This window comes from Eutrigla gurnardus (genome assembly GCF_963514095.1).
Source record: "Eutrigla gurnardus genome assembly, chromosome: 24".
In the NCBI taxonomy this organism is placed as follows: domain Eukaryota; kingdom Metazoa; phylum Chordata; class Actinopteri; order Perciformes; family Triglidae; genus Eutrigla; species Eutrigla gurnardus.
In genome coordinates, this window is record NC_139935.1 from 5,426,492 (window position 1) to 5,448,805 (window position 22,314).

Genomic DNA, 22,314 nt, shown 5'->3' on the forward strand with positions numbered 1-22,314 from the left:
TGCAAACTTTGGGGGAAAAAAAAAAAGTGCAGATGTTGGACTGTCTATCCAGAGAGAAGCAGCGGTTGAGTTGCTGCGTTCAGGAGGAGAGAGAAGACACACGTGTCACTGTCTGGGAGTGAAGAGCGGAAGTTTCTGGAAGTCATCAGATGGAGGAGGAGGAGGGGGACTTTTACTGCAGCGGAGGGCATCACTACTCTCATCCACACAAGGCCACACGCCGACGACGTCAGCCAAACAGCCACATCCCGTCCTGCCGGGTGTAAACACCAATAAACGGCAAACAAACGCATCCCGGGCTGGAGTCTACAGCTGTGGAGACTTATGGGCCCGACTGTGTCATTCAGGCAAGGCTCGGGGGAAACCGCCCCGTCAGAACAGCATCCAAAACAAGCAAGCCGGCACTTTTCCCCTCCTCCTCCTCCTCCTCCTCCTCCTCCTCGCCGCCAAAAAAAGAGTGAGTCATGGTAGGAGGCCCGGGAATAGAAATGATGTTGATTCTTGGCTGATCTGAACGGGGAAAACAGCACTACCCTCATGAGAAATGAATAAAATGTTTTGTTTTTTACTTTTTCCTAAAAGGACAAATCATTTTGCATGTTTTCACAACAAATCACACTTTTCCTGATGGTGTTAAAATCAAGAAACATTCACTTCAAAACACTTATTTTCACAGTCTTATGTTGCATTTATGCATCCGCCAATTCAAGTCGCTTGTCTTCTATGCTTATGTGCTAAGCTAACTCCCTTACACATGAAGAAATAAACAACATGAAAGGAATTAAGCGGCTAAAACTGTGCAGCATTTGCAAAAACACAGCATTGCTCCTTTAAAAAGTACAATGAAGCAGGCGAGGAATGAATAAGCATCAAGGGCCAAAGAGACCAGTACCATTTGACAGCTGAGGGATAATGTGCTATACAATTATTCCATCGATGGCAAACGCACGACGTGCGATCCCTCTTCATCTCCCACCGCCGACAGGAAGCGGCTCCGCACCCTTGCTCTCTCTCTGAGTGCAGGCTATTAGAGTAAGTGACACAGCACTAGTGTGGCGAGCTAGCCTGGGTAGCATGCAGTGGGAATCTCTCGTCACTTTCCATTAACAGAAGAGGAAGGAGAGGAGAATGAAGCTGGAGCCGGTGCAGCAGGTAGCAAAGCGCTGACATGGGCTTTGTAGAGATAATGACTTCATGCACTTGAGGGATTCAGGAGCCGAGGTCCATCTTCATTAACTTACTCGACATTTACATGCTTGGAGCCAACAGGATATGTCTCCCATTATTTCTGAGCTTTGTCCCAGAGTGAAAGATTAAAGATCATCCCCAGCAAAGGGTGTATTTGTCGGGGTTATTGTTCCGGAGACAAATGCATCGCCTCCGGCCTTCAATTACATTAGTTCTTCTTCTTCAACGTCGCATGGAAATTAAAAAACGGGTTTAAAAGCCACTCAGTGTTTGCTGTGTGGGCTCCAGGTATCTGTAGGGGTTTTGGAGGCTGCTGTTATTGCTGTACTTTGTTTCCATGACACCGAGGTGGGTCACTATGGCGACGGCTCCACCGGGGAGAACAGGGAGATGTGATAGGGAGATAATAATAATAATAAAAAAGTTAAAAATAAACACGTTTAAAGCAGTGCATCTTCTTTAACCTGCATGAATCTGGGAGGTCTGGTGTCTGTGCATCATCAGCATTCAGGACGCCGCCATCACCGGCTCTGCAGCAGAGTGACATCGCCTGCGATGCGACTGACTGAGTGTCACTTTGGGTTTGCACACACACACACACACACACACACACCCAGAGTAGACAGAGTGATGCGGTGCAGGCCGAACCAGACGGAGCTTTTGTGTTTTGATGTGGACGCAGATTAAAGCGTCTTGAATCCGGCGCCCCCGTCCCGTCGTGGCTTGGATCACAACTGGTTCACATGGAGACGGGAATGCAGGAAATAGCTGGGCCCCGAGAACAGACGAAAACGCATTCCGCTTCTCCCCGGTCTGTAGCTGATTAGCGGTGTGAATATGGGAGATATAAACGCTGGAGGGACTTTCATTTTCCTGTTCTGATCTGCGATGGGAAAAGTTAACACAAGCGCTGTGTGTGAACTTTGGGGGGGACATTTGTCACGGCTGTCATCGGGATAGTAGTGTTTTCATTCCACAGTTATCTGCACTCTCTTTTTTTTACCACAAGTTGGTGATCTGCCATATTGCATTTTTCTTGGAATACATAGTTCTCCATGATACTGGATCCCCAAACTCCATCCGTGAGGAGTCGTTTTACGCATTCAAGAAAAACTCAAGCATGAAGAGGAACTTCCACAATATACTCCATTATGTCATCCCGGAGCTGCAAATACAAGCGTGATCCACACACACACACACACACACACACACACACACACACACACACACACACACACACACACACACACACACACACACACACACACACACACACACACACACACACACCTGCACCAGGCGACGTGCAGAGACTCCGAAACGAAGCGTTCCCACTCAAAACAGTGGGAGCGAAACTACAACAATCCTGAAGTTGCGTGTAAATCACGTCCGCTTCATTTCATTGGCTCGCCGGGTTTCACTTGTGAGCGGCGGTGATGAACCCATCTGCCCGGACGCCTCTTTGACCAGTCGATGTGAGGGGGTCACGCAGAAAGAGGGGGTCTATTATTCTAAGCTCCATTGGCCCTGGAGAAAAGAGGGTAACTCCTTTAGAGTCGTTCTTAGCCTGACCCCTGTTGGATAAACACAAGGGGTGAGGGGGGGGAGAGGGTGGAGGGGGGGAGTCTCGATTAGGGTGTAAAAGGTGGCAATCAGCCTGGCACAAGAAGCTCAGGGATTTTCCTTCCTGTCCCGTCGCATGCAGCCCCCTCCCCGAGGTAGAAAGCAGATGGCAACGGATTAGCATTTGAATGTGGACATGCAGATCCACGGGTGGGTGGGTTGGTTGGGGGGGGGTAGGTGAGCTGAAGAATTGTAACGCTCGGGAGAGATTAAATCAATAATTGGCGACCCAGGGAGTGCAGACAAAAGAACTGGCAAAAGCTGGTGGCTTTAAACACGGATTCAGGATATGCTGGTTTTGCTACAATCCTCCTCCAGATTCTGTGATTTCTACCCAACAATGGAGATAGCAACCATAGCCAGGCCGTTAACGTGCAGAGGTGGAGCACAGAGGACAGGTTTGCTGCTCCTCAGAGACCAGGACGCTGAGCTGGTTTTACTGTACGCTCCATAAAAAGCTACACCGGACAGAAGCGTTTACGAGGTCTTCAGTGGAGCTGTGATGTATGTGAGGATATATGGCAGGAATTAAACAATAAAACCCACGCATTAGGGAATGTAAAAGCATCATTCTATGATTTAATTATTAAGAGTATGAATTCATTTAAACACCTGCTACTGTGATATAATAAAGTTAATTATCAGGCAGTTTTTAAATGTAATTAAATATTACTGCTCTTTATTTATTCCCACAACAGCATGTTTATTCCACTTGTTCTGCTTTTCTAAAAAGCTAAATGAAAACAGTTTTTTTTGTGCTAGTTCCCCAGTTTTATCACCAGCTATTGTGAGCATTAAAAAGAGACGCTCTCCTTCCCCGGAGGCCATTCACAAACATCTGTTGATGCTCCGAAGTCGAGCCAACGGCTCCCTTTTTTTCCACCAGGATTTACACTCTTTTCATTTAACGAGGCCGTGGAAGTCTCCTGCCGCTGACACAACACACGTGGTTGGTCCTATGAATGCTGCGAGAGAGAAGAGAGAGTGAGGTATTCTCTCACCCTTTCAGAAGGGTCAAAGGTCACAACCAGGGGGATTCCCAGGTGAAAAGAAGAAGAAGTGAATGTATAAAAACGTATTCCCATGCAGCGTCCTCTTACTCCAGAGTGAGGTAGAGCAACACACTGGGCACTCAAAAGGGTCATTCCTTTGAGGGGCTGGTTGCCATGGCAGGGGTTGCCGTGGTGAGGGGGGCCCTTGAACACAGCGCAGATCGTCCAGACAGGAAGACGCTTGTGAGGGTGCGAGAAGCGTTTTTGTTTCGTTCTGCACCCGTTATGAGTTTATCGGTGGATTTGCATCCTTCGTCTCTCTTCGTCGTCCTCTGCCTGTTATACATGTATAAGAGAGGATGTCAGATTTGCTGGTAAGCCCCTCTTCAGGGTCAAAAACCCTTCCTGGAAGCGGGCCAGGGGGGTCCGCTGCACACTCAGCTGCTGTGTTGCTGCAGTCCGGCTAGAAAACAGGCTTCCAGGAACGTGATGTACCATCAATGCCCATCTGTTTCTACGTTTTCACACTGGCTTTACAGAGCTTCTGTGTGCGGATCCGAAGGGGGTTTTCCATTCATCCCAAAGACCCCAGATGCACACAGAGATGGACAATGTAAGGCAGGAAAAGACATGTTCTGGAGGAACAGCTGAGATGCAATGGAGAGAAGAAAATGCTCCCAAAAAGCATAAAGAAACCTGAGTCTGTATGTTCTGACACATAGACCTTCAACAATGAGGCTCATTGATTCCTGCAGCTCCCAATGTTTCAGCCGCTCGCCCGTTTGGACGGGGGAGAACACAAATCTAGCTGTTTTCGCTTGAACATCTGGAAATCATAAAAAGGCCTGGCGCTACATAGCTTAGCCGCTACGCTAGGCTAACTGGCGGTCCCTGGTCAATTCAGGAAGACGCTAAGGCTCATTAGTGGTTTCTTCCCCGCTGTTGGACCACCGCAGGGTCCGAAAAAACCCGGTCCAACCTCCAGTGGAAGTGCTGCTTCTAGGACATCATTCAGGCTACTATTAAGTCTTAAAATAATTCTGTTTTTGATGGACAAGAAACTGAATTAAACACATATCATCGCAGCCTAAAAACTCTTCGCGGCCACCAAAAACACCCCTGTATGCATTTAATAGTCACCTTTGACTGCAAGGCCAATAAAACCCTGTCAAGCTCTGGTGCCTTGTCAACACTAACACAGATGCAGGACCCAGCCGGCTGCACGTAGAAACAGACATCATATTACACACAATATGTCAACGGCACAGTTGCCTGCCTTCTCCTGCGACCAATTAAGGGTGCGAAAACCGCAACGTTGAGGCAGTCCGAGACCCTAAACTTCCCGCGACAAGCTCCGTGTGAACATACAGCACATTTTCTATTCTTGGAATGTGCTTTTTTGGGCGCGCAAGTGGATGTGGAGGGAAATAAGTTGGAGGCACGTGGATCAACCTGTACACGCGGTGGTAGGAGGCGTCGTGTTCTTTGCCTAGAAATAAACTGCTCTCCCACTCCATTATAACGTGGTTACGACACGGCGTCGCCAGCGAGAATATTACAGATGCCAATATGTGAGGGAGTTTGGCCCCGGCGAACGGCGAGGACTGCCTCCGAGTGAGAGTCCTCTCTGTCGGAGGGCATCGCCCGTGAGGAATGAAATGTGACGCCGGCTGTCAGGGCTCGTTTGGCAGACTGGATGGAGATGGGACGAAGCCAAAGCGGGCCGGGGGGAACGGGTGAGACCGTCCCGGATGGATCTCCAGACTGACACCTTTCACACTCAGTAAACCTCACACCTGCGTGGCCCACGATGCACTCCGAGCATCTTAATTACACACAAGTCGGCCTTTCAACAGCTGTTCCAGCAACATCTGGGCTGCAGATTTCTTAGATGTTTTGCCATTTTTAGCCGCTACTCAGCAGCTTTCTTGCCACTTTAAGAGCCACAGTTTTTCGAGCGTGTGATCCACATGCAGGTCACTGGGCCGTTTGGTCCCTCTGACGTATGCAAATTAGATTAGGGCCCTCTCGGAGTCCAGACTTAATCGGGTACCAGAGCACCGTCCTGCCAGCTCCCATTAGACACCTGTGGGGCAAAAAGGCCTCAGACGGAGGGATCAGCCGGGGACAAAGACACATCCTGAGTCCTCCAAACACCTGTGACCACCTACTTTCACCAACACATTCAACCAAAAGCTCGCCGTCATCCGAGGCCAGACAATCAACGCACAAACCAGGAACTCCCAGGAGGAAGGAAGCACCCGCCAATACGTGCGCGTCTTAATTTCAGTGGAGCGCGGAGCGGTTGTGTGGTTTTCGTGGATTTTGACGGCGCACCTAACCAGAATTGACGTTGGGAAATATACTTAACGTTCCAGAGCGGTGCAGGGAGGCGGATTGGGTTTCCTCGTGGTCGGAAAAGCAAAATTTAAGGCTCACACATAGGCATCGGCAATCCACATGGATGTAAGGGATGAAAAAGTCAGAGCTTATGTGAGCAAACACACAAACCCCCAACCTGTTGTGTCATGATTAAGGTCATTTCAATTACTCCATCGGTGATTAAGCCCAATCTGGCCCGATGGAGGTTTGCCCTTACAGGAGGAGGAGGAGGAGGAAGCCAACACACATGTCCACTGTAATGCACCAAGGAGCCAAGGAAGAGCCTGAAGGGCCACACTGAACACCTTAATCAACTTAAATAACACATTGTAAAGGGTTTTGATTTCCTTGGATGGACATATTCTGCCAGTAAAACAAATTCCTGCACATTTGCTGTAACGCATCACTAAATAAGAACCGATGGAGCTGCAAACACACCTGTTCTCAAGAGGAACCAACATCCAGCATCCATGTGGAGGTTCTCATTCATTTCTTATTTCGTGAAGGAATGTTTTCACATCCATGGGAAATCTACCGGCTCCTGCTCCTCGGGGGAGGCAGGTTTGGAACAGATCCCCCTGCTTAATGGGAAGTCTGGAGGTTTCAAGATCATTATCTGTGGCTGAATATGAAAACACATTACGAACCCATCAGGGTCCATTAAAGCCTGCAGACGTGAGGGATCAGGGTCTGGTCATACGATGCTGTCATGTCAGGAATTATTGCAATCCATTTGATATTACAAATGCATGTGTCTGATACAGTCATGCCTTCTGCTGATGGCTGTAAGGGCTACTCCCATACACACAAGCAAAGAGGTGACTACCGTTTAAATAACCTACACCTGCCTTTCTTCACAGGTTAGTCTCCTGTGCTGCAGTGAATAGCTGGGGAGGGAGGGGTGAGGGAGGGAGGGGGAAGAGCCGGTTTCAGCACCATACAGGCGTGGACCAGAACAAAAGGCGCAGGCTGCTGCTGCAGAGAGGCGCACCAGGACGCAGCGACAACAAAATACAAATAAAATACCGCAAAAACAACGCTATTTAACACATTTCCCCACCTGCACATGCTATTTTTAATTATTATTTTTTTTAACTAAGCTACAAAGTCCCTCGAGATTCAGTCGCGTCATCCCGCACCTCTACAACGCACATTACTGTACATCTCCCCACGTCTCGCGCACGCACACACCGGCTGATGATTAGTGGGAAACACGAATGTACACTTTAAAAAAACATATTTAAAACATTTGCACTGTTTATGTTTTAAATTATATGTAATTAAAACAGCCTCCGTTTCCGGTAAACAAACAAACAAAGCGCCCCGGCTCTTACCTGGAGCTTCAGGCTGCTGAGCGGCACTGACACCCTGGCGAGTGGAGACGAGCCGGCGGAGTGACAATGAACGCGGTGTAACGGGGCCCTCTGGCCCCTCCCACCGAAAAAAAAAAACTACCGTAAATGCTGCAGTAGAGGCGCAACCTGATTATGTGGCTGCAATAGGCATAAAGGGAAATCCCTTTTTGTGATATTATAATACACAACGGAAATGGAGTGGAAATGTGTCACACATGCACGTACAGATGTATACACTGATATGACGGCAGACAGAGCAAAGACAAGTGTGATGTTGAGTCAATGCTAAAGGGGCTTTGCATCTCCATAAAGGGCTGAGAGGGGGGGTGTCTGCAGTGGATATGTGTGCAGAGATGAAGCACTGGGGTGTGGCTGTTGCTGAGGAGACATGGTGTGTGTGTGTGTGTGTGTGTGTGTGTGTGTGGGGAGGAGGGGGAAGAGAGAGAATCCTAAGAAGATGGGAGAGAGGGGGAGAAAAGGAAGGATGGAAGATGAATCTGTGAGCAGCAGCTGCACCTCAGAGTCAGACTGTGTGTTTATGGAAGCAGACGCGCGGCGATGCCCAGTAATAAAGTGTTACATCCATTCAGAGACGCCGTGCAATTTAATTTTAGGCTGTAAATCATAGTCACATTCAACAGTCTGCTTCCGCCTGCTGCATGTGCTGCAATGGAATCAAATGCTTGGTCATTTCTCAGCCGGCTTTGTCTGTGCACTTACCTCCCCCTAGTGGTGGATGCGAGACAATGCACCGGTGAGTGTTAGTTTCAATTAACCTTTATTTCCAACATTGAATCCCTAACTAACATCACATACCCTGACAAACACATCTGTTGTATGCTTAAACAATGCAACAACAGTCATAATTTTACAAAAAAATATTAACACATAAGTCCTTTTTCTCATTTTTTTTTGTCACACTGCAAAATCTACAAATCCATTTGTAGGATTAAAGTGAAATGTGCTTATATCATGCATACTGCGCTGGCTATCTGTGTATTATGCAAGTGTTTATTTGTATCATAAATGTCCTTTGATTACAATGTATTTCAATGCATCAAGGGATCTACTGTATATAAATAAAGTTTGATTTTACAAAGAATTCAGTGCATAATTATCTAAAAAAAAACAAAAAACCTTCTCATTTCTCCACGATGGTGCGGGCGATGAGCTCCTTCATGATCTCATTGGTGCCTCCATATATGGGCTGAACACGGGAGTCCACAAACGCCCTGCAAAGACAGACCAGTTCAGCAAACGAGTCCCTTCGGGCAACCCTCCCCTCCTCGTCACACAGGTCACGTGACACTTACTTGGCGATGGGGTATTCCAGCATGTAGCCCCAGCCTCCGTGGAGCTGCAGACACTGAGTGGCCACCTTGTTCTGGAGGTCAGAAGCCCTAGAGAGGAGACAAGAGGACGTCATCGACGTGGACTGCTTTGAGACCAGACGCCGGTCACAAAACCACATCCTCACCAGTACTTGGCCATGGAGGCCGTGGCCTTGTCCAGGAGCTTCTTGCTGTGGAGCTGAAGGCAGTGATCTACGAAGACTCGGCCCAGACAGATCTCCGTCTTCAGCTCTGCCAGCTTGTGCTGCACAGTCTGCGGAGCAATGATATCGATTCACCGGAAGATTAAAATGTTATAAATGATTATTATTCATATTAATTACACAGAAGAAAGAAGACGAGGAGACACACACGCACCTGCAGATGAGCGATGGTCTTGCCGAAAGCCTTCCTCTGCATCACGTAGTTCCGGGTTTCCTCAAACATGAACTCGCAGCTCGCGATGGCGAGGCAGGCAATCGCCAGGCGCTCCTTCGCCACAAAACAAAGATGCGTGTGCAAAAAAAACCTTTAAAAAGTATAATTTTTCTACGATAAAGTGTATTTATAGACGATAGATTATAGACAACCTTTTAATAAATAAGGTATAAGAATGCCTTCTCACCTGAGGCAGCTCGTTCATCAGGTAGTAGAAACCCTTGTTGGGTTGCCCCAGGATGGCGTCGGCTGGGAGGCGCACATCCTCGAAAAACAGCTCAGCTGTATCCTGTGAGAGAAGAGGAAAAAAAAAAAGGTGAGGCGACAGGATGACTTCCTGGATGACCTCTAGCACCCCACGCCGCCGAGCTGCCGTACCTGGGCCTTCATCCCGATCTTCTCCAGCTTGCGTCCTTTGTGGAAGCCCTTCATGCCGTCCTCCACCAGAAACAGACTGATGCCGTGTGCCGCTGACCTCGCCTCCCGGTTGGTCACGGCCACCACCACCACCAGGTCGGCCATCCAGCCGTTGCTGATGAACACCTGGCGAGGCGGGGGACGAGTTCAGGGAGACGTTACGACGCAGTGACATCGTTTTTTATTAAGTCGTTACCTTGTTGCCGTTGAGGATCCAGTCGCTGCCGTCCTGCTTCGCGTACGTCCTCACGCCTTGGAGATCGCTGAAAGGGTAAAGACGCTGAGTCATCATCATCGCCACACTATGCATGCGTATGTTTGATCTACGCTCGGGTCCTGACCTGCCGGCTCCGGGCTCCGACATGGCGATGGCGGAGATGCATTTCCCCGCCGCCATCGCCGGGACGAAGCGTTTAATCTGCTCCTCGCTGCCGTAATTGGAGACGTAGGGCATGATGATGTCGGAGTGCAGGAGGAAACCCGGGCCTGTGCAGTTGCAGTACATCCTGGAGGAAAAAACACACAAAGTCAATAAGAAGTCCCCAGAAATGAATAAGTGTCATTTTAACGGCAACTCACTGCTCCTCCATTACGATGGCCGCGGAAAACACATCCGCTCCGACGCCGCCGTGCTCCTCTGGTATCATTACTCCCAGCATGCCTTGCTCTCCGGCCTTCTCCCACACCTCCCTGCTCACCTGACCCGCCTTCTCCCACCTGGAACGAGGAACAGGGGATTGTGTGATTGTGTTCGCAAACTGGAAATGTGACTTCAAACAGAGGATGGACCCCCAGGACTCCTGGACCCCCAAGCGTCCACCTACTCCTTGTGGTACGGAACCACTTCCTCTTGAAAGAAGCGCCGGGCGCTCTGTCTGAAGATGTCATGGTCCTCGTTGAAGATCTGATGTCCATCATGGTCTTGGCGTTGGAGGTCTCCGGGCGGGTTGGGGGGGCAGGATGCTCCTGGGTCTGACCGTGCTGTCGCCTGGGGGAGAAGGACAGACATTCAGCCATGACAAACGAATGAACTTGGGTGAAGCTGCAGGGGATTGTGGGAAATGTGACAGGGTACTGGCATTAGAGCATCTATTGACCAGAATAATAAGTTGATTAAAAGAAACACAACACAAAAGGCTAAAGCGGCCATGTTGAATGTTAGTACACACATTGATAATGAAGCGTAAGTGTGTTTGTTTGTTTGAGCAGTGACGTCTCAGAAGTATGCCAAAGGTCGACAGGGGACAATCGTTAACAACTCTCCAACTTGGAAATGACACCGTGACGTAAGCTCACCTCGCGCACAAAGCCAGCTGTCCTCGTGCGGAGACATTCCTCAGCCCCAAAACACATGTTTTGCTCAGTTTTCTCGCAAACATCGTCCAGAAAAAAAAAAAGCGGCGATCAAAAAAAATCCACAGGGAACAAGCGCGCGAGACAAAGATCGTGTAATGAGAGTGAGACGTCCCACTCTGGAGGGAAGTCGCCGGCTCCTCCTCCGGATCACAAGACTACGTTTCTATCCATCTTTTACTACTTTAACTTTTTAAATAATCTGTCTGTTTTTGGATTAAATGTAACCTCTATCGTCACGATCATAAGAAATATGTAATATATAATACATAAAAATAATTAAATATATTTGTAGAGATAATTGTGTAGCCAGTTTCATTCAAAATATATTGCGTTGCCGTTGCTGCCCTCTTGTGGCGTAATGAGGAACGCAATAACTAAATAAATCTTTATTACAGCAGTAGGACTGCAGATTTGATTGGCTGATTTATACTTGAATAAATATTATGATATGTCAGATTGAATAAGTCAACTCAAAAATAAACCCTGCAGGTTGTTTATAAAGTAAATATATGTATGCAGAACATAACCACGTGTTATTGTGGAGAGTACACCTCAGGGATGCGTCATCTCACCACTTTTACTGTTTGGTATACAAAGCCAGAGTCAACATGCCGCCATATAATTCAATTTGCTGATTATTCTTATTAGCGTGTCCTCGGCGGTGACGACCCTGATCATAGGGGGAGGTCACCGTCCCTCCCGGACATTTAGGTGTCCAAAAACAAAAGGGATGCACATAGACGTCAGGAAAAATCCTTCAGCCATGTCTGCATGTTTTTGTTTTATTGAATCTGTTCTTACCTCGTTTTATCTGTTGTTTCGGCTCAGAACCAAGAACAGACTGCATGTTATTGTTTAAAGTGTTACCTGAATGACCTCACAGACCTGGACGAGGTCAGAACTCTAAATAAGGCCCGTTAGGACCGGTAGAGAGATTTATAATATATTACTTCAAGACATTCTATGTAGTTACATGGAAGAAATGATGGAGGGATGAAAAATAGCACAAAGAAAGCTGTCATCATGCAGTCTACAACACTGAGGCCCTATATGTGGGTAATAAAAGATCAGGAGTCGACCCAGGGTGGGATGTACGTTGGAAAAGTTTATTCTGACAATAAACAGTGACAATAAATAAAACTTTTCAGGGCAGTGGGAGACGTTTGGCGGTCTATCCACGACCATTCCCCAGCACCTTTGGCATTTTGCTGGGCCAGTGATGGCGTGACTGAATGTGGTGGGCGGTGGGAAGGGAGGGATGGACCCCCACTTAATGAGCGGTCCTTCCCTTCTGCCCCCGTTTCCTCACCCCATGCGGCGGAGTGGAGACGCGCCCCGGGTGGAGCAGAGGCCAAGTTGTGGTTGGTTGGTTGGTTGGTGGTCTACGGCGGAGAGGTGATGTCCCGAGAGAGGAGGGGGGTTTTGAGACGAAATGGAAAGAAAAACAAAATAAACAACAAGATGGGTTTGCCTCAACATCCCTTGTACATAGTCCTTGTCTTTCCTTGGTTGGTCTTTGATGTAGTGTAGATGTCCTGAACACCGGTTTCTTCAGCACTCCGGCCTCTTACACGGACATGATGTGCTTGACGAAAGCTGGGAGAAACACAAAGTTTTTCAAATCTCTGGCACAACCCGCTCTTAATCGTAAGACGACGAGGCATGCTGGGAAATCAGAGCTTACCCTCGTAGTGCACACTGCCGTTCTCGTCCTCCTGGCCGGCCATGAGGGCTTCAATCTCGGGCTCTGACATCTTCTCTCCTGAAAGGCGTAAGAGGATCCGTGTCACACGCGTGCCCACATGCCGAGACTATATTTGTGCTCCTCTATATTTGGGGAAGTCGGGGGCCTCACCCAGGGTGGCCAGCACGATGCGCAGCTCAGCGCCCATGACTGTGCCGTTGCCCTCCTTGTCGAAGACGCGCAGACCCTCAACGTAGTCGTCGACGGTGCCCTTTGGCTGCGAGTCGACCTCCTTCAGCATGGGCAGGAAAGCCTCGAAGTTGACCCTCTTGTTGGCCATGTCTGTCGAGAGAAAAACGTCACCACGCGCCGCCTGTTTAAACCACTTCCTGTCCCCCCCGTGCTACTACAAGGACTTTGTCTCACCGTCGGCGTTGGGGTTGCCCAGGATCTTCGTCACGTCCTTGTTGGTGGGGTTCTGGCCCAGGGCGCGCATGATGTCGGCCACCTGGTTGAAGGCCACCTGGCTGTCACCGACTCTGTCGAAGAGGCCGAAAGCCTCCTTGAAGTCTGGAAAACGAGTTACAACGTAGTGACACATGATGTATAAATCGTATAAATCCATGGGCTCATGTGGCAAATCATTAAAATCGCTTTATGTTTCCACTAAAAGGTCATATTTGTGGTGGAGGCGTCGCCTTTGGCTCGTCTATTCTTAATTTTACAGGGTTCTTAGTCGGCTATGGCAGCTATGTGAAGCCACGCCGCGCTGGAGGATCAAAGACTGTAGGAGGCGCATACTTCTGTCATTGTTCTCGGATAATTGGAGGCGACAGCTGAGCCCAGGCGGGAACTCAAAGTGACCTTTTTGACGGATTAATGCTCCGAACAGCAGCAGGAACAGCTGTACCTGCCCTCCCTCCCTCCCTCCCCCCTCCCTGCCCTTCTCCATTCCTGCCTCCGCTTGCATTTGGGAGGCATCCGGGGAGCAAACTGATACACCCTGACACCCCGGCCATATAGAGGCATGCCTCCCCCGCGCCAGTTAAACATAAGAATGCTGACTGTGTTGTAATCAACACCTCGGCATGCCTCGTCGTAAACATGTACCAGAACTTTTATACGTATATTTTTTGGGGAAGGGGTTGCCAAATTGAAAGTCCAATCAAAACAATTAAAGTTGACAGGAAATTGCACCACGTCTTAGATGGAAACAACATTACCTTCCACCAGACACCAGCTAATGTTTATACATGCACGTCTTTCAGCATCCGACACAAGGTTTTTGGGGGATCAGGAGTGTAACGGGATACCGCCAGGCTGCATCTTAAACCTTGACCTGGAGATTAACGCCGTGTGAGAGCCACAAGACGAGGCTCGGGCCGGCTTAGAATAGACATATCTCACATTCTCCCCGACAACTGGACAAGACCGTGGAGCGGTACGTCCTATCCTTCAGGATCCTTCAGGATCCTTCATCCCTACTTCCACCTTTCAGGAGTTAATTTGTTTAACTGGGAAAGTCTGACGCTACTTTTTTATTTAGACTGCTATAAAGATGACCGTGGAAGACAGTTTAGGGGGCGTAATCTAGTAAACGTCATTTTTCATGCCAAGTTATTTGTAAGGGATGAGGATGAATCTGGTTTCTTGACTTACCCTCGATCTGGTCCGCTGAGAACTCGGCCTGTGATGTGGAAATACATAAAAAAAACACACACAAACACAGAAATTAATCATTATTTATGAGTATAGAAGTATCATGTAAGAATGTGTTGCTGTAAAACTGCACTAAACACACGTGACGGTGGTTCTATAAGCCTGACAGACACGTGGATGTGTTTCATTTAGCAACTTGTATCACAATTTATACAGACGAGCTTGATTCCTCCTCCCTAACACGATGTCACTGGTGCCAATTATTGGTATCCAAACCCATGCCACAAAAGACTCGTCCCCGGTAGCAAAAAAAAAGAAAAATAGTGAGGAAACTCCGTCCTAAAAAGGTCCGAAACACAATATATGTACACACCATTTTGGAGAGAAGGAGCTGGAGGAGCGGAAAAGAAAGGAGAAGTGAAGCTGAAGTCCCAAGACAGAGTGGTCCTAAGGCGACGTCCAAGCCCCCCTATTATTTATCCCGGGCCCGTGACGTCACGTATGCTAATGAGCAGATCAGATGACACGTTGGACCATCTTTAACTTTCTTAGGGCAAACGGAAAGGAGAGCTGCGTGCCGTGTGCAGTGGGAGTAGGCCTTTAGAAGGGGACGGGGTTATTTATAGGAGGCCAAACAACTGTGTCAAGACTTGTGTCTCAAGACTCAACAGTTTTTCTTTAAAAATCATTTCTATGTGGAGAAAAATATTAAAAAACAATGCTTTCATTGACTTGATATGTAAAGGTTGCTTCTTTTAGGGGGGGTATACGTGTCGCCGTGGCCGTGAATATGCAGACAAGTCAGCTACCGAGTGGGCCCCCCTCAGAGGGGCTCCAAGCCTGGGGCTCGTTTACAAGGTGGTATTTTTAACCAGTCAGAGCGCTCCTCCTCTTATGGTTAAATAACAGCAGGGCAAAAAACGTCCGAAAAGCTGATTCCATACATGCAGCTATTAAATACATTTAAAAAAGGAAAATTTAAAGATCTCAGCTTGATAACCTTTCATAAAACTCCCAAATCAGAGACACCAGATTACCTGCAATATACTGTATAATTAATAAAGTCGTAAATTAATACAATAACGCTCTGGAGTGAATTGGAGGTAATAAAACGATAAGATTACCCAGAAGTGAAGACTTGATTGCATAATCTATGAAGGTTAAACGACCGGAGCGGAGTCGTCCACCAGAACTCTCCATGGTGCTGATGGCACCGTCGAAAAGGAATCCATTATTAATGCACAAAACAGTGAGAACATGCTGCAAAACAGAAGTCACACAGCATCAAACAGCACCATGCATGCAGAGACGTATTACTTCCAGGCATGCAGACAAAACCAGATTTCTTTTTGGTTTTTTATTAAAATGTTGGAGAATCAAGTTGAAATTTCAGCGTTAAAGTTTGATATATTCTCGTTTTTCATCTGATTTGTCCACATTTCAACTTTATTCTCAAAATAAAAATATTTGATGGAAAAGTTTTATACTTACTTTGATGGCAGCAAATAAAGGTTGATTTTTCTTGGAACTTCTTATGAATCATACAGAAAGTTTTTCATGGCATATTTTCTGATTATCTCATGAAACTGCATGACTTGTAATGGTTGCATGCATTCATACCCCGACTCATTTATTTGCACTGCATTGCACACACTGTCTGCATCCCAAATATCGGGCCCTGGAGTTCCCACACAAGCCTCTCATAGACATTGCATAACCAGCATTATGTTTTTTTTTTACTAATAAGCTCATTAAAAAATACAAATGTATGAATACACACTTGTTTGACATGCAGGATAGGTAATTCACTAACTGAAATAATAACCGTGGTTATGAGTTGCAGAACATAAAGAGGCCATTTGTGAGACTGAAGTGCGAGACCACACCCCTGGACAGATGAGCTCTATTTTTACTCCCATCCCTGCCGGAGGTGCTTGGTTTCTCCTACGCTCCCTCTCCTCAAGACTCCCCTGGTACAGTACCCACCTCCCACCTCCCACCTCCCCTGACTGACCCCCAGCTGGTGCCAGGTCACCAAGAAGCTTAAAAAAGAGCCGGGGGGGGGGGGGGGGGCATTGTGTCGCCGCTTGGTTTTCAGGAGTGTTACATGAGCCTTATTTGGAAAAGGGACCAAACCGGTCGTGCCAAGCGGCTCACGCAAGCAGAATCAATAGTACATGTAATTAACGGCTTCATAAAACCGAGTGTTTACAATGGGAGGGGCCTAAACTGTGCATTGCTGCTTTGTGTCAGGGCTGAAAAAGACAATTCCTAACTTTAATCTAGCTTTAATTTAATTTTAAAAGTGGTTTTATGAGCCGAATATGAAACATTCTACCTGATTAGCATATTTGACTGTCGAATAACATACTCATGAAGCCACTTTGGTACATTTACTTCACTTGCCAGGTGACACTAATTCACAAGTCTCTTCTGCCCCCTTGTGGCTTTCCTTCGCCGTTGCACAATTACATCAAAACAAGCACTGAAATTCAGTCCGGAGTGACAGCTGTAAAAAGACAACATGGTTTATTGCTCAGACAGTGCAAAGGACAAGCAACAGTTTACACTCTGGGTTAATCCCCAAACAGATGACAAAGCTCGTACTGTAGTATACTTAGTGCATTGTTACTAGCTTTGCTGTTGACTGAAAAAGCAAACAGGAAAACAAAACGAAAGCTCCAATTTTCTTTTCTAACATATCAAGCGAGCGGAGTAAACGAAAAAAAAAAAAAAAAAAAAAAATACAGTTAAAGTGTTAAGAAAACACCATTAAGTTTTACCACAATTTTTTTATTTTTTTTATTTTAAGTTTCCTTCGTTTTTACCGAAACCCTCAAAAGACGTCACAATCTGAGCAACAGCCACAAAAATGATTAATTAATTATTTTTTATACACAAATAAGGAACAAAAAAAAAAAAAAAAAAAAAAAAAAAACCAGGGCAAGCTCTCACCTTTGAGACATTTATGATGTGAGTATAGGATTCATCCTGTTAATAACATGTTAAGTTTCCCGGAAGAGTAGAGCAGGAAAAACATGGCACAATGTCGAGTTTTGTGAATGTAGTGCCCTCGTGCACGAGTGTGACGGAGAGCGAAAAGTGTGGGTCTTCTCCTCGTTATATTTTCCCCACGGTGTGGGCTACGGAGGACTACCTGCCGGGAACTCTTACACCTCGAAGGCCGGGAACCTCGCTTTCATCGGCTGCAGGATGTCGGCCAGGAAGTAGATGGTGCCGGCCATGCCTGAAAACAGAAGGAGGAACTCAGTTTTTGCTGATGAAATGCTGACTTTTCTCGTTTACTTTAGAAGGTCATATAGAGGCATCGATATGAAATTGAAACTCCCATCATAACCAGTTATTAGCTCCTCGTAGTGACTAATTAAAAAAGATTGGTCCAATTACGTTTGATCAGCTCGACAAAGCGCTAGAATAATAGGCTACGTGGGACGTGTCATCACATATTACCTTCAAAAAGTGAGAAGGGAGTATCCGGCGTTCGGCATCCGTGTTTGCCGTAGTTCATGCACCAGTCAGCAAACTGGAGAGAGAGAAATGCAAGGTCATCATACCGTTCTATCACAACAGTGAACTGCGTCTGAACCGTCTCTGGAGAACCGCGAGCGATGTCAACAACTGCTAAATGTTGTGCCGCTCTCGGTGAAATCCGAGCATCTGTGTCGCGGTTTCAAGATTAGGACCACAATGCGTGGCCCGGTTGCACTGGGAGCATGTAGCGGAGCTTAGGCCAGACATCTGAAGAGTCTATTTCCATCCTCCTATGAATAGATCCATATTAATGATAGCACACGTGGGACCCGTGCCACCTGGAGTGCATCCAAAGCCGCCGCTCGGCCCCCGTTTTGACGCCGACTCGCACCGACAGCTACCAGCCTATTGTCAATGAACATAAAAGGCCCTGCCTCTCACATGCACCCTGCTTCTGGAATCATTTTAGATTTTAAAGGCTGGCGAGGGGCCAACTGTGCTATGATTGGTTGTCCTGAATATTTGCAGTTGATCACTTTCAATGTGTGTCGTTGAGGAGCTCTCACCATGCAGGCTCTGTAGAGGTGCTTGGGGTCATGCGTTAGCCGGTAGAGGGCCAGGAAGGTGTAGGCGTTGCCCGCCGCGCCGTGACACAGCCCGTAGCCCTTCTTCAGCAGGCCGCAATGCCAGACCACCTCCCCACACTGCAGGGCGTCTTCCAGGTACTGGGGGACTCCGAACGCCTGGAACAAGCGAGGGGAAAGGAGGACGTGAAAGCTAAATTAGAGCGATGATTGTAAAGTTCTTGGCTACGTTTTCATCAGCTGAGATTAAAACTGAATTTGCCTCTCCTCTGATTCTCTAAACAACTTACCTTGTACGCCTGCAGGAGCATGTAAACCACTCCTGGGGATCCGTGGCACCAGTGCACCAGCAGGTCTCGGTCGTCCCCGATGCAGGGGGGGTAGTTCCCTGTGGGGAACTTGACGCGGCAGACGTGGTCGACACTGGGCTTGACCAGCCTGTGGACGTACTCCTCCACGCACACGAAGCCTGGCTGTGAGGGAGAGAGAGAGCGGACCGCGTTTACGGACCACGAAGAAGACGACAGGGAACTACGGCTCATTGCTTTTAAAAAGGTTCGGAATTCAACTTTCAAGGCCTAATTAATTCTTCATCGACAAAAGACGTCAACTAGCTCCACAGACTGGACACAGGCTGCTTGTTTTACCTGCATGAGGTAGTAGTAGATGCCAGCCAGGCCGTGGGCGGCGCCGACGTACTGCTCCTGGTACCACTCGTACATCAGGGGGCTGCTGTTCTGGACCCTGAACTTCCTGCTGAGGTGCTCGCCGGACACCAGCACGGCCTCACTGATCTGAGGAGGAAACAACACATCCGGCCTCACAAACACACCCAATCTGTACAATCGGAAGAAATCAATAGAGATAAATGAAGACTGCTGGGAGTAGCACCATAGAAGGAAGTCTCCTAATAGTCTGTCCTGGATTTAAAAGAAGGACTTTGTAAGTGTCGTGTTTTGTGACGCACCTGCTGGATGTACTGCAGTGGGATCCTGTCTTGCCCGAGCTGCTGGTTGACGAAGACGAGGGAGTAGAGGAAACCCATCCGTCCGTAGAGCAGCTCGTCCGGCAGGCCGCCTGCACCTTTCACCACATTCTGGTGAAACTGCAGCAGTCTGGGAGAGTAGCACAGGACAGGAGTCTGAGAGTCGGGCCGACCCGTCGTCACGGCCGACTAATGGCACCAATGCACTAGCAATGACAGCCTATAACTGTGTTCAATTGAATGGCATGATGAATGTGATCACAGTCCTACCTTTGGCAGCTAATTTAACTGGATCAGGATATTCACCCATTGTGATCGGAGTATTGCTCCGGTTCGTCCAATCAAAGTGGTCACAGATAAACAGTCTGGCCAATCACAAGCATTTAGTTTAAGCAGCATGTTCCCAAACACTGTTGCAGCGAGTGCATTCTTTTCTAAATAGCAAAACGACACCTATTTGTCTCCAACTGAAGGTTCAAGCTCTAACAGCATCATTATGACTAAATAAAAACCATGAAATTACATCTGTAATCACTGCTATGTATTCTCAACTGACCTGTTGATGCACTCGTCAGTCTCTTGCACCCTCTGCAGGCGATGGTAGACCACTGCAGCCACAGCCAGGGGTCCCGCATCCCCGCAGAGGAAGGTGACGTCATGACGTCTGGTCAAGAACTTCAGACTGCGGTTGACATATTCTAGAGCTCTCTGGAGTAAGGAGTCATCCCTGAACACGTTGTGCAGGTGCAGGTAGAGCAGAGCGATACCTGGGGACGGATGTCATGTGACATGTTGGAAACTTTATTGAAACGAACACAGAAATGTTTCCAGTTTCAAACTGTGACTGAGGAAAGGCTGCACATGTGGTGACCTCTGGAATATTCAATATAATATCTTTGAATACAGGCGCCACACTAAAGAATGTGTATCGGATGAAACTGCAGGATTATAAATTAAAGAAGAGCTGAATTCATTAATTATTTTGATGATGGAAGAATCAATTAAATCATGTATTAATAAAAAAATAAATTTCAAAATGTCTCCTTAAATTTGAAAATGTTCTGGATTTATTTATCATCTATGATTAGAAATAAATTATTGGAATTATAAATAAATAAAAATTTGGCTTTTTGGTGGTCAGACAAAAAAAAAAAAGGCAGTGTGTGCTGCTCCCACACAACATTTCCGTGCATAAAGCTATATTAATAATAAAAAAAAAAATTAAAAAGGCAGAACCGAGCATCATAATGATGTGTGCAGCCTTATAGGAGATGTGTGACGGTGCCATCACCTGCCCAGCCGGTGTAAGTGGTGCAATCTCTTGGGTCAGCAGACTTGAGCCCGTTCTCCATGACGGCTAAAAGCTCGCTGATCTTGCTGCTCAGCCGCTGGGCAAACTCTGCTGTGAGCTGCAGGTACAGACACATTTAAATGATGAGGGTGACTGCACATTAATCACTATATATATAATAAATATAAATATATATATATAAAAACACAATATACTGCATTACCTTTCCCTGGCAGTCAAACAACGCCTGTGTGGACGCAGGGTTTCCATCGTAGTCATGATATGGATTCCTCCAGGCTCTCGTGTCCATTTTCACAGCTTTGTCACCGCTGCAATGCTAAATATCAGGGCCAGAAAAAAAAATCTGCGAAGAGACGAGGCAACGTGAGGCGCAGGGTAACAGAAGGACGGATGAAAAAATAGCGCGCCGCCGATTTTTATCACGGCATACAAAGCCACATAACGGCGGTAATCCTCCTCTGCGGAGCTACATACACCCACACACGCAGAAAATAATGACAGCTTAGCTCGCTACAGTTGCTGGTTAGCTTAGCTACAGCACTGAAGCTAACGGCTAACGGTTGCTCGGGCAGCTAGACTCGCAATAGCAAAATATAACACATAATTATATCGGAAATATGTTATTTAAATCTAAATACAAGAATGTAGATGCAACGGCAAGATTCAAACGTTGATAGGCAACGTCTACGTTACCTCCGCTAGTCCCGCACTGTTGATGTCGAATCTTCTTCGTATTTATTTTTTCCCCGAGGGGGATTGTAGCGTTAGCTGGCGCGCTACTGCCACCTGCGGTTGAGGAGGTGTTACTACAGCGCCTCCCCCAAAAAATGGATGAATTGCTGTGGGTGGGGGGGAAATCCTGAAAATAAATAACAAAATCATAAAGTAAAGACTAAAAAAAACATTAAAAATAAATACATAAATAAATAAACAACAAAAAGGTGCACAGCTGAATATTTAGAATAAGTGAGTAATTACAATAAGAGATTGATAAACAAACAAACAAACCAAATAAGTCTTCTGTATTGTGCTTAGTCTCACCAGGTTACTTACTAGCAATTTCTGATGCTTTCAGTTGCACATACTGTCTCCATCAGTGTGCTCTGTTGTCATGGAGATGGTTCATTAACATGTCCAGCTGTTCTGCCGTTCTGTTAATAATAACTTCTGGAAAACATGACTGACATTATAGAAAGAAAATGATCACTTTTTTAAACATTTGTTGTGCTTTTATACAATATATGGAGATAAAAGTAATGTAATTAGGTGTAAATGATAGTCCCTAATTCCTACAAATTCTTCTGACTTCCTTATATGAAATATAGCAAGAGGATTCACTCAGAAAACATGACATATTTTGCAGAGTAAGGCCACAGACTGCAAAGGCCTTCTAGCATTTCCCAGTAATGTTATTTTTCATCTGTGTTCAGTGAGATACATGTTCTAAATGAATGAAATAATGGCACAGTCACACACGGATATGAGAAAGATTGCTTTGCTCAAAGGTTGCCCCCCT

The 22,314-nt window shown here is 46.8% G+C and overlaps 4 protein-coding genes across 7 annotated transcripts in view; all 4 read right to left on the reverse strand.

The window, feature by feature from the left end:
- The window catches only part of LOC311009633 (uncharacterized protein), a 35,549-nt gene extending 27,958 nt beyond the window's left edge, over window positions 1–7,591 (reverse strand). For all 3 annotated transcript variants that reach the window (XM_084003935.1, XM_084003934.1, XM_084003933.1), the window contains exon 1: window positions 7,520–7,591. The gene's annotated coding sequence lies outside the window, so the exon portion shown is untranslated. The remainder of the gene's footprint in view (window positions 1–7,519) is intronic.
- Window positions 7,592–8,429: 838 nt separating this feature from the next.
- On the reverse strand, window positions 8,430–11,181 carry acadl (acyl-CoA dehydrogenase long chain). The gene is made up of 11 exons (XM_084004376.1): window positions 11,023–11,181; window positions 10,551–10,714; window positions 10,306–10,443; window positions 10,068–10,232; window positions 9,923–9,989; window positions 9,688–9,852; window positions 9,497–9,598; window positions 9,250–9,363; window positions 9,018–9,145; window positions 8,854–8,940; window positions 8,430–8,772 (listed from the first exon to the last, which is right to left on the reverse strand). The coding sequence occupies exons 1-11, from the start codon at window positions 11,077–11,079 to the stop codon at window positions 8,682–8,684; spliced, it is 1,278 nt and encodes a 425-aa protein (XP_083860502.1). The 5' UTR covers window positions 11,080–11,181; the 3' UTR covers window positions 8,430–8,681.
- Window positions 11,182–12,167: 986 nt separating this feature from the next.
- Window positions 12,168–14,921, reverse strand: mylz3 (myosin, light polypeptide 3, skeletal muscle). Its single transcript, XM_084004073.1, has 6 exons — window positions 14,799–14,921; window positions 14,426–14,453; window positions 13,193–13,336; window positions 12,938–13,108; window positions 12,767–12,844; window positions 12,168–12,678 (listed from the first exon to the last, which is right to left on the reverse strand). Exons 1-6 carry the CDS (start codon window positions 14,799–14,801, stop codon window positions 12,650–12,652), a joined length of 453 nt encoding a protein of 150 aa, XP_083860199.1. The 5' UTR covers window positions 14,802–14,921; the 3' UTR covers window positions 12,168–12,649.
- A 2,007-nt stretch (window positions 14,922–16,928) lies between these two features.
- Window positions 16,929–21,602, reverse strand: lancl1 (LanC antibiotic synthetase component C-like 1 (bacterial)). 2 transcript variants are annotated; one of them, XR_014596682.1, is made up of 10 exons: window positions 21,492–21,602; window positions 21,001–21,141; window positions 20,778–20,895; window positions 20,043–20,253; window positions 19,469–19,616; window positions 19,113–19,295; window positions 18,792–19,032; window positions 18,484–18,660; window positions 17,897–17,969; window positions 16,929–17,672 (listed from the first exon to the last, which is right to left on the reverse strand). XR_014596682.1 is itself a non-coding variant. In XM_084004058.1 (10 exons), the coding sequence occupies exons 2-10, from the start codon at window positions 21,085–21,087 to the stop codon at window positions 17,596–17,598; spliced, it is 1,221 nt and encodes a 406-aa protein (XP_083860184.1). In that variant the 5' UTR covers window positions 21,088–21,141; window positions 21,492–21,602; the 3' UTR covers window positions 16,929–17,595. The 2 variants fall into 2 exon arrangements, 1 of the variants encoding a protein (XP_083860184.1); XM_084004058.1 differs by having other exon boundaries at window positions 18,792–18,974; window positions 19,149–19,295.
- Between the last annotated feature and the right edge of the window lie 712 nt (window positions 21,603–22,314).

What these genes read in the sequence shown, in the direction of transcription:
- acadl (XM_084004376.1), bottom strand. Translation starts at nt 11,079, where the DNA reads ATGTGTTTTGGGGCTGAGGAATGTCTCCGCACGAGGACAGCTGGCTTT. An exon ending in GCCATCGTAATGGAGGAGCA is followed by an intron (nt 10,233 to 10,305) that starts GTGAGTTGCCGT and finishes TTTTTCCTCCAG; the next exon opens with GATGTACTGCAACTGCACAG. An exon ending in GCCTCCATGGCCAAGTACTG is followed by an intron (nt 8,941 to 9,017) that starts GTGAGGATGTGG and finishes TCTCCTCTCTAG; the next exon opens with GGCTTCTGACCTCCAGAACA.
- mylz3 (XM_084004073.1), bottom strand. An exon ending in CATCGTGCTGGCCACCCTGG is followed by an intron (nt 12,845 to 12,937) that starts GTGAGGCCCCCG and finishes TACGCCTTTCAG; the next exon opens with GAGAGAAGATGTCAGAGCCC. An exon ending in CGGCAGTGTGCACTACGAGG is followed by an intron (nt 12,679 to 12,766) that starts GTAAGCTCTGAT and finishes TGTTTCTCCCAG; the next exon opens with CTTTCGTCAAGCACATCATG.
- lancl1 (XM_084004058.1), bottom strand. Translation starts at nt 21,087, where the DNA reads ATGGACACGAGAGCCTGGAGGAATCCATATCATGACTACGATGGAAAC. An exon ending in CACTGCAGTACATCCAGCAG is followed by an intron (nt 19,296 to 19,468) that starts GTGCGTCACAAA and finishes TTTCCTCCTCAG; the next exon opens with ATCAGTGAGGCCGTGCTGGT. An exon ending in ACCTCTACAGAGCCTGCATG is followed by an intron (nt 17,970 to 18,483) that starts GTGAGAGCTCCT and finishes CTCTCTCTCCAG; the next exon opens with TTTGCTGACTGGTGCATGAA.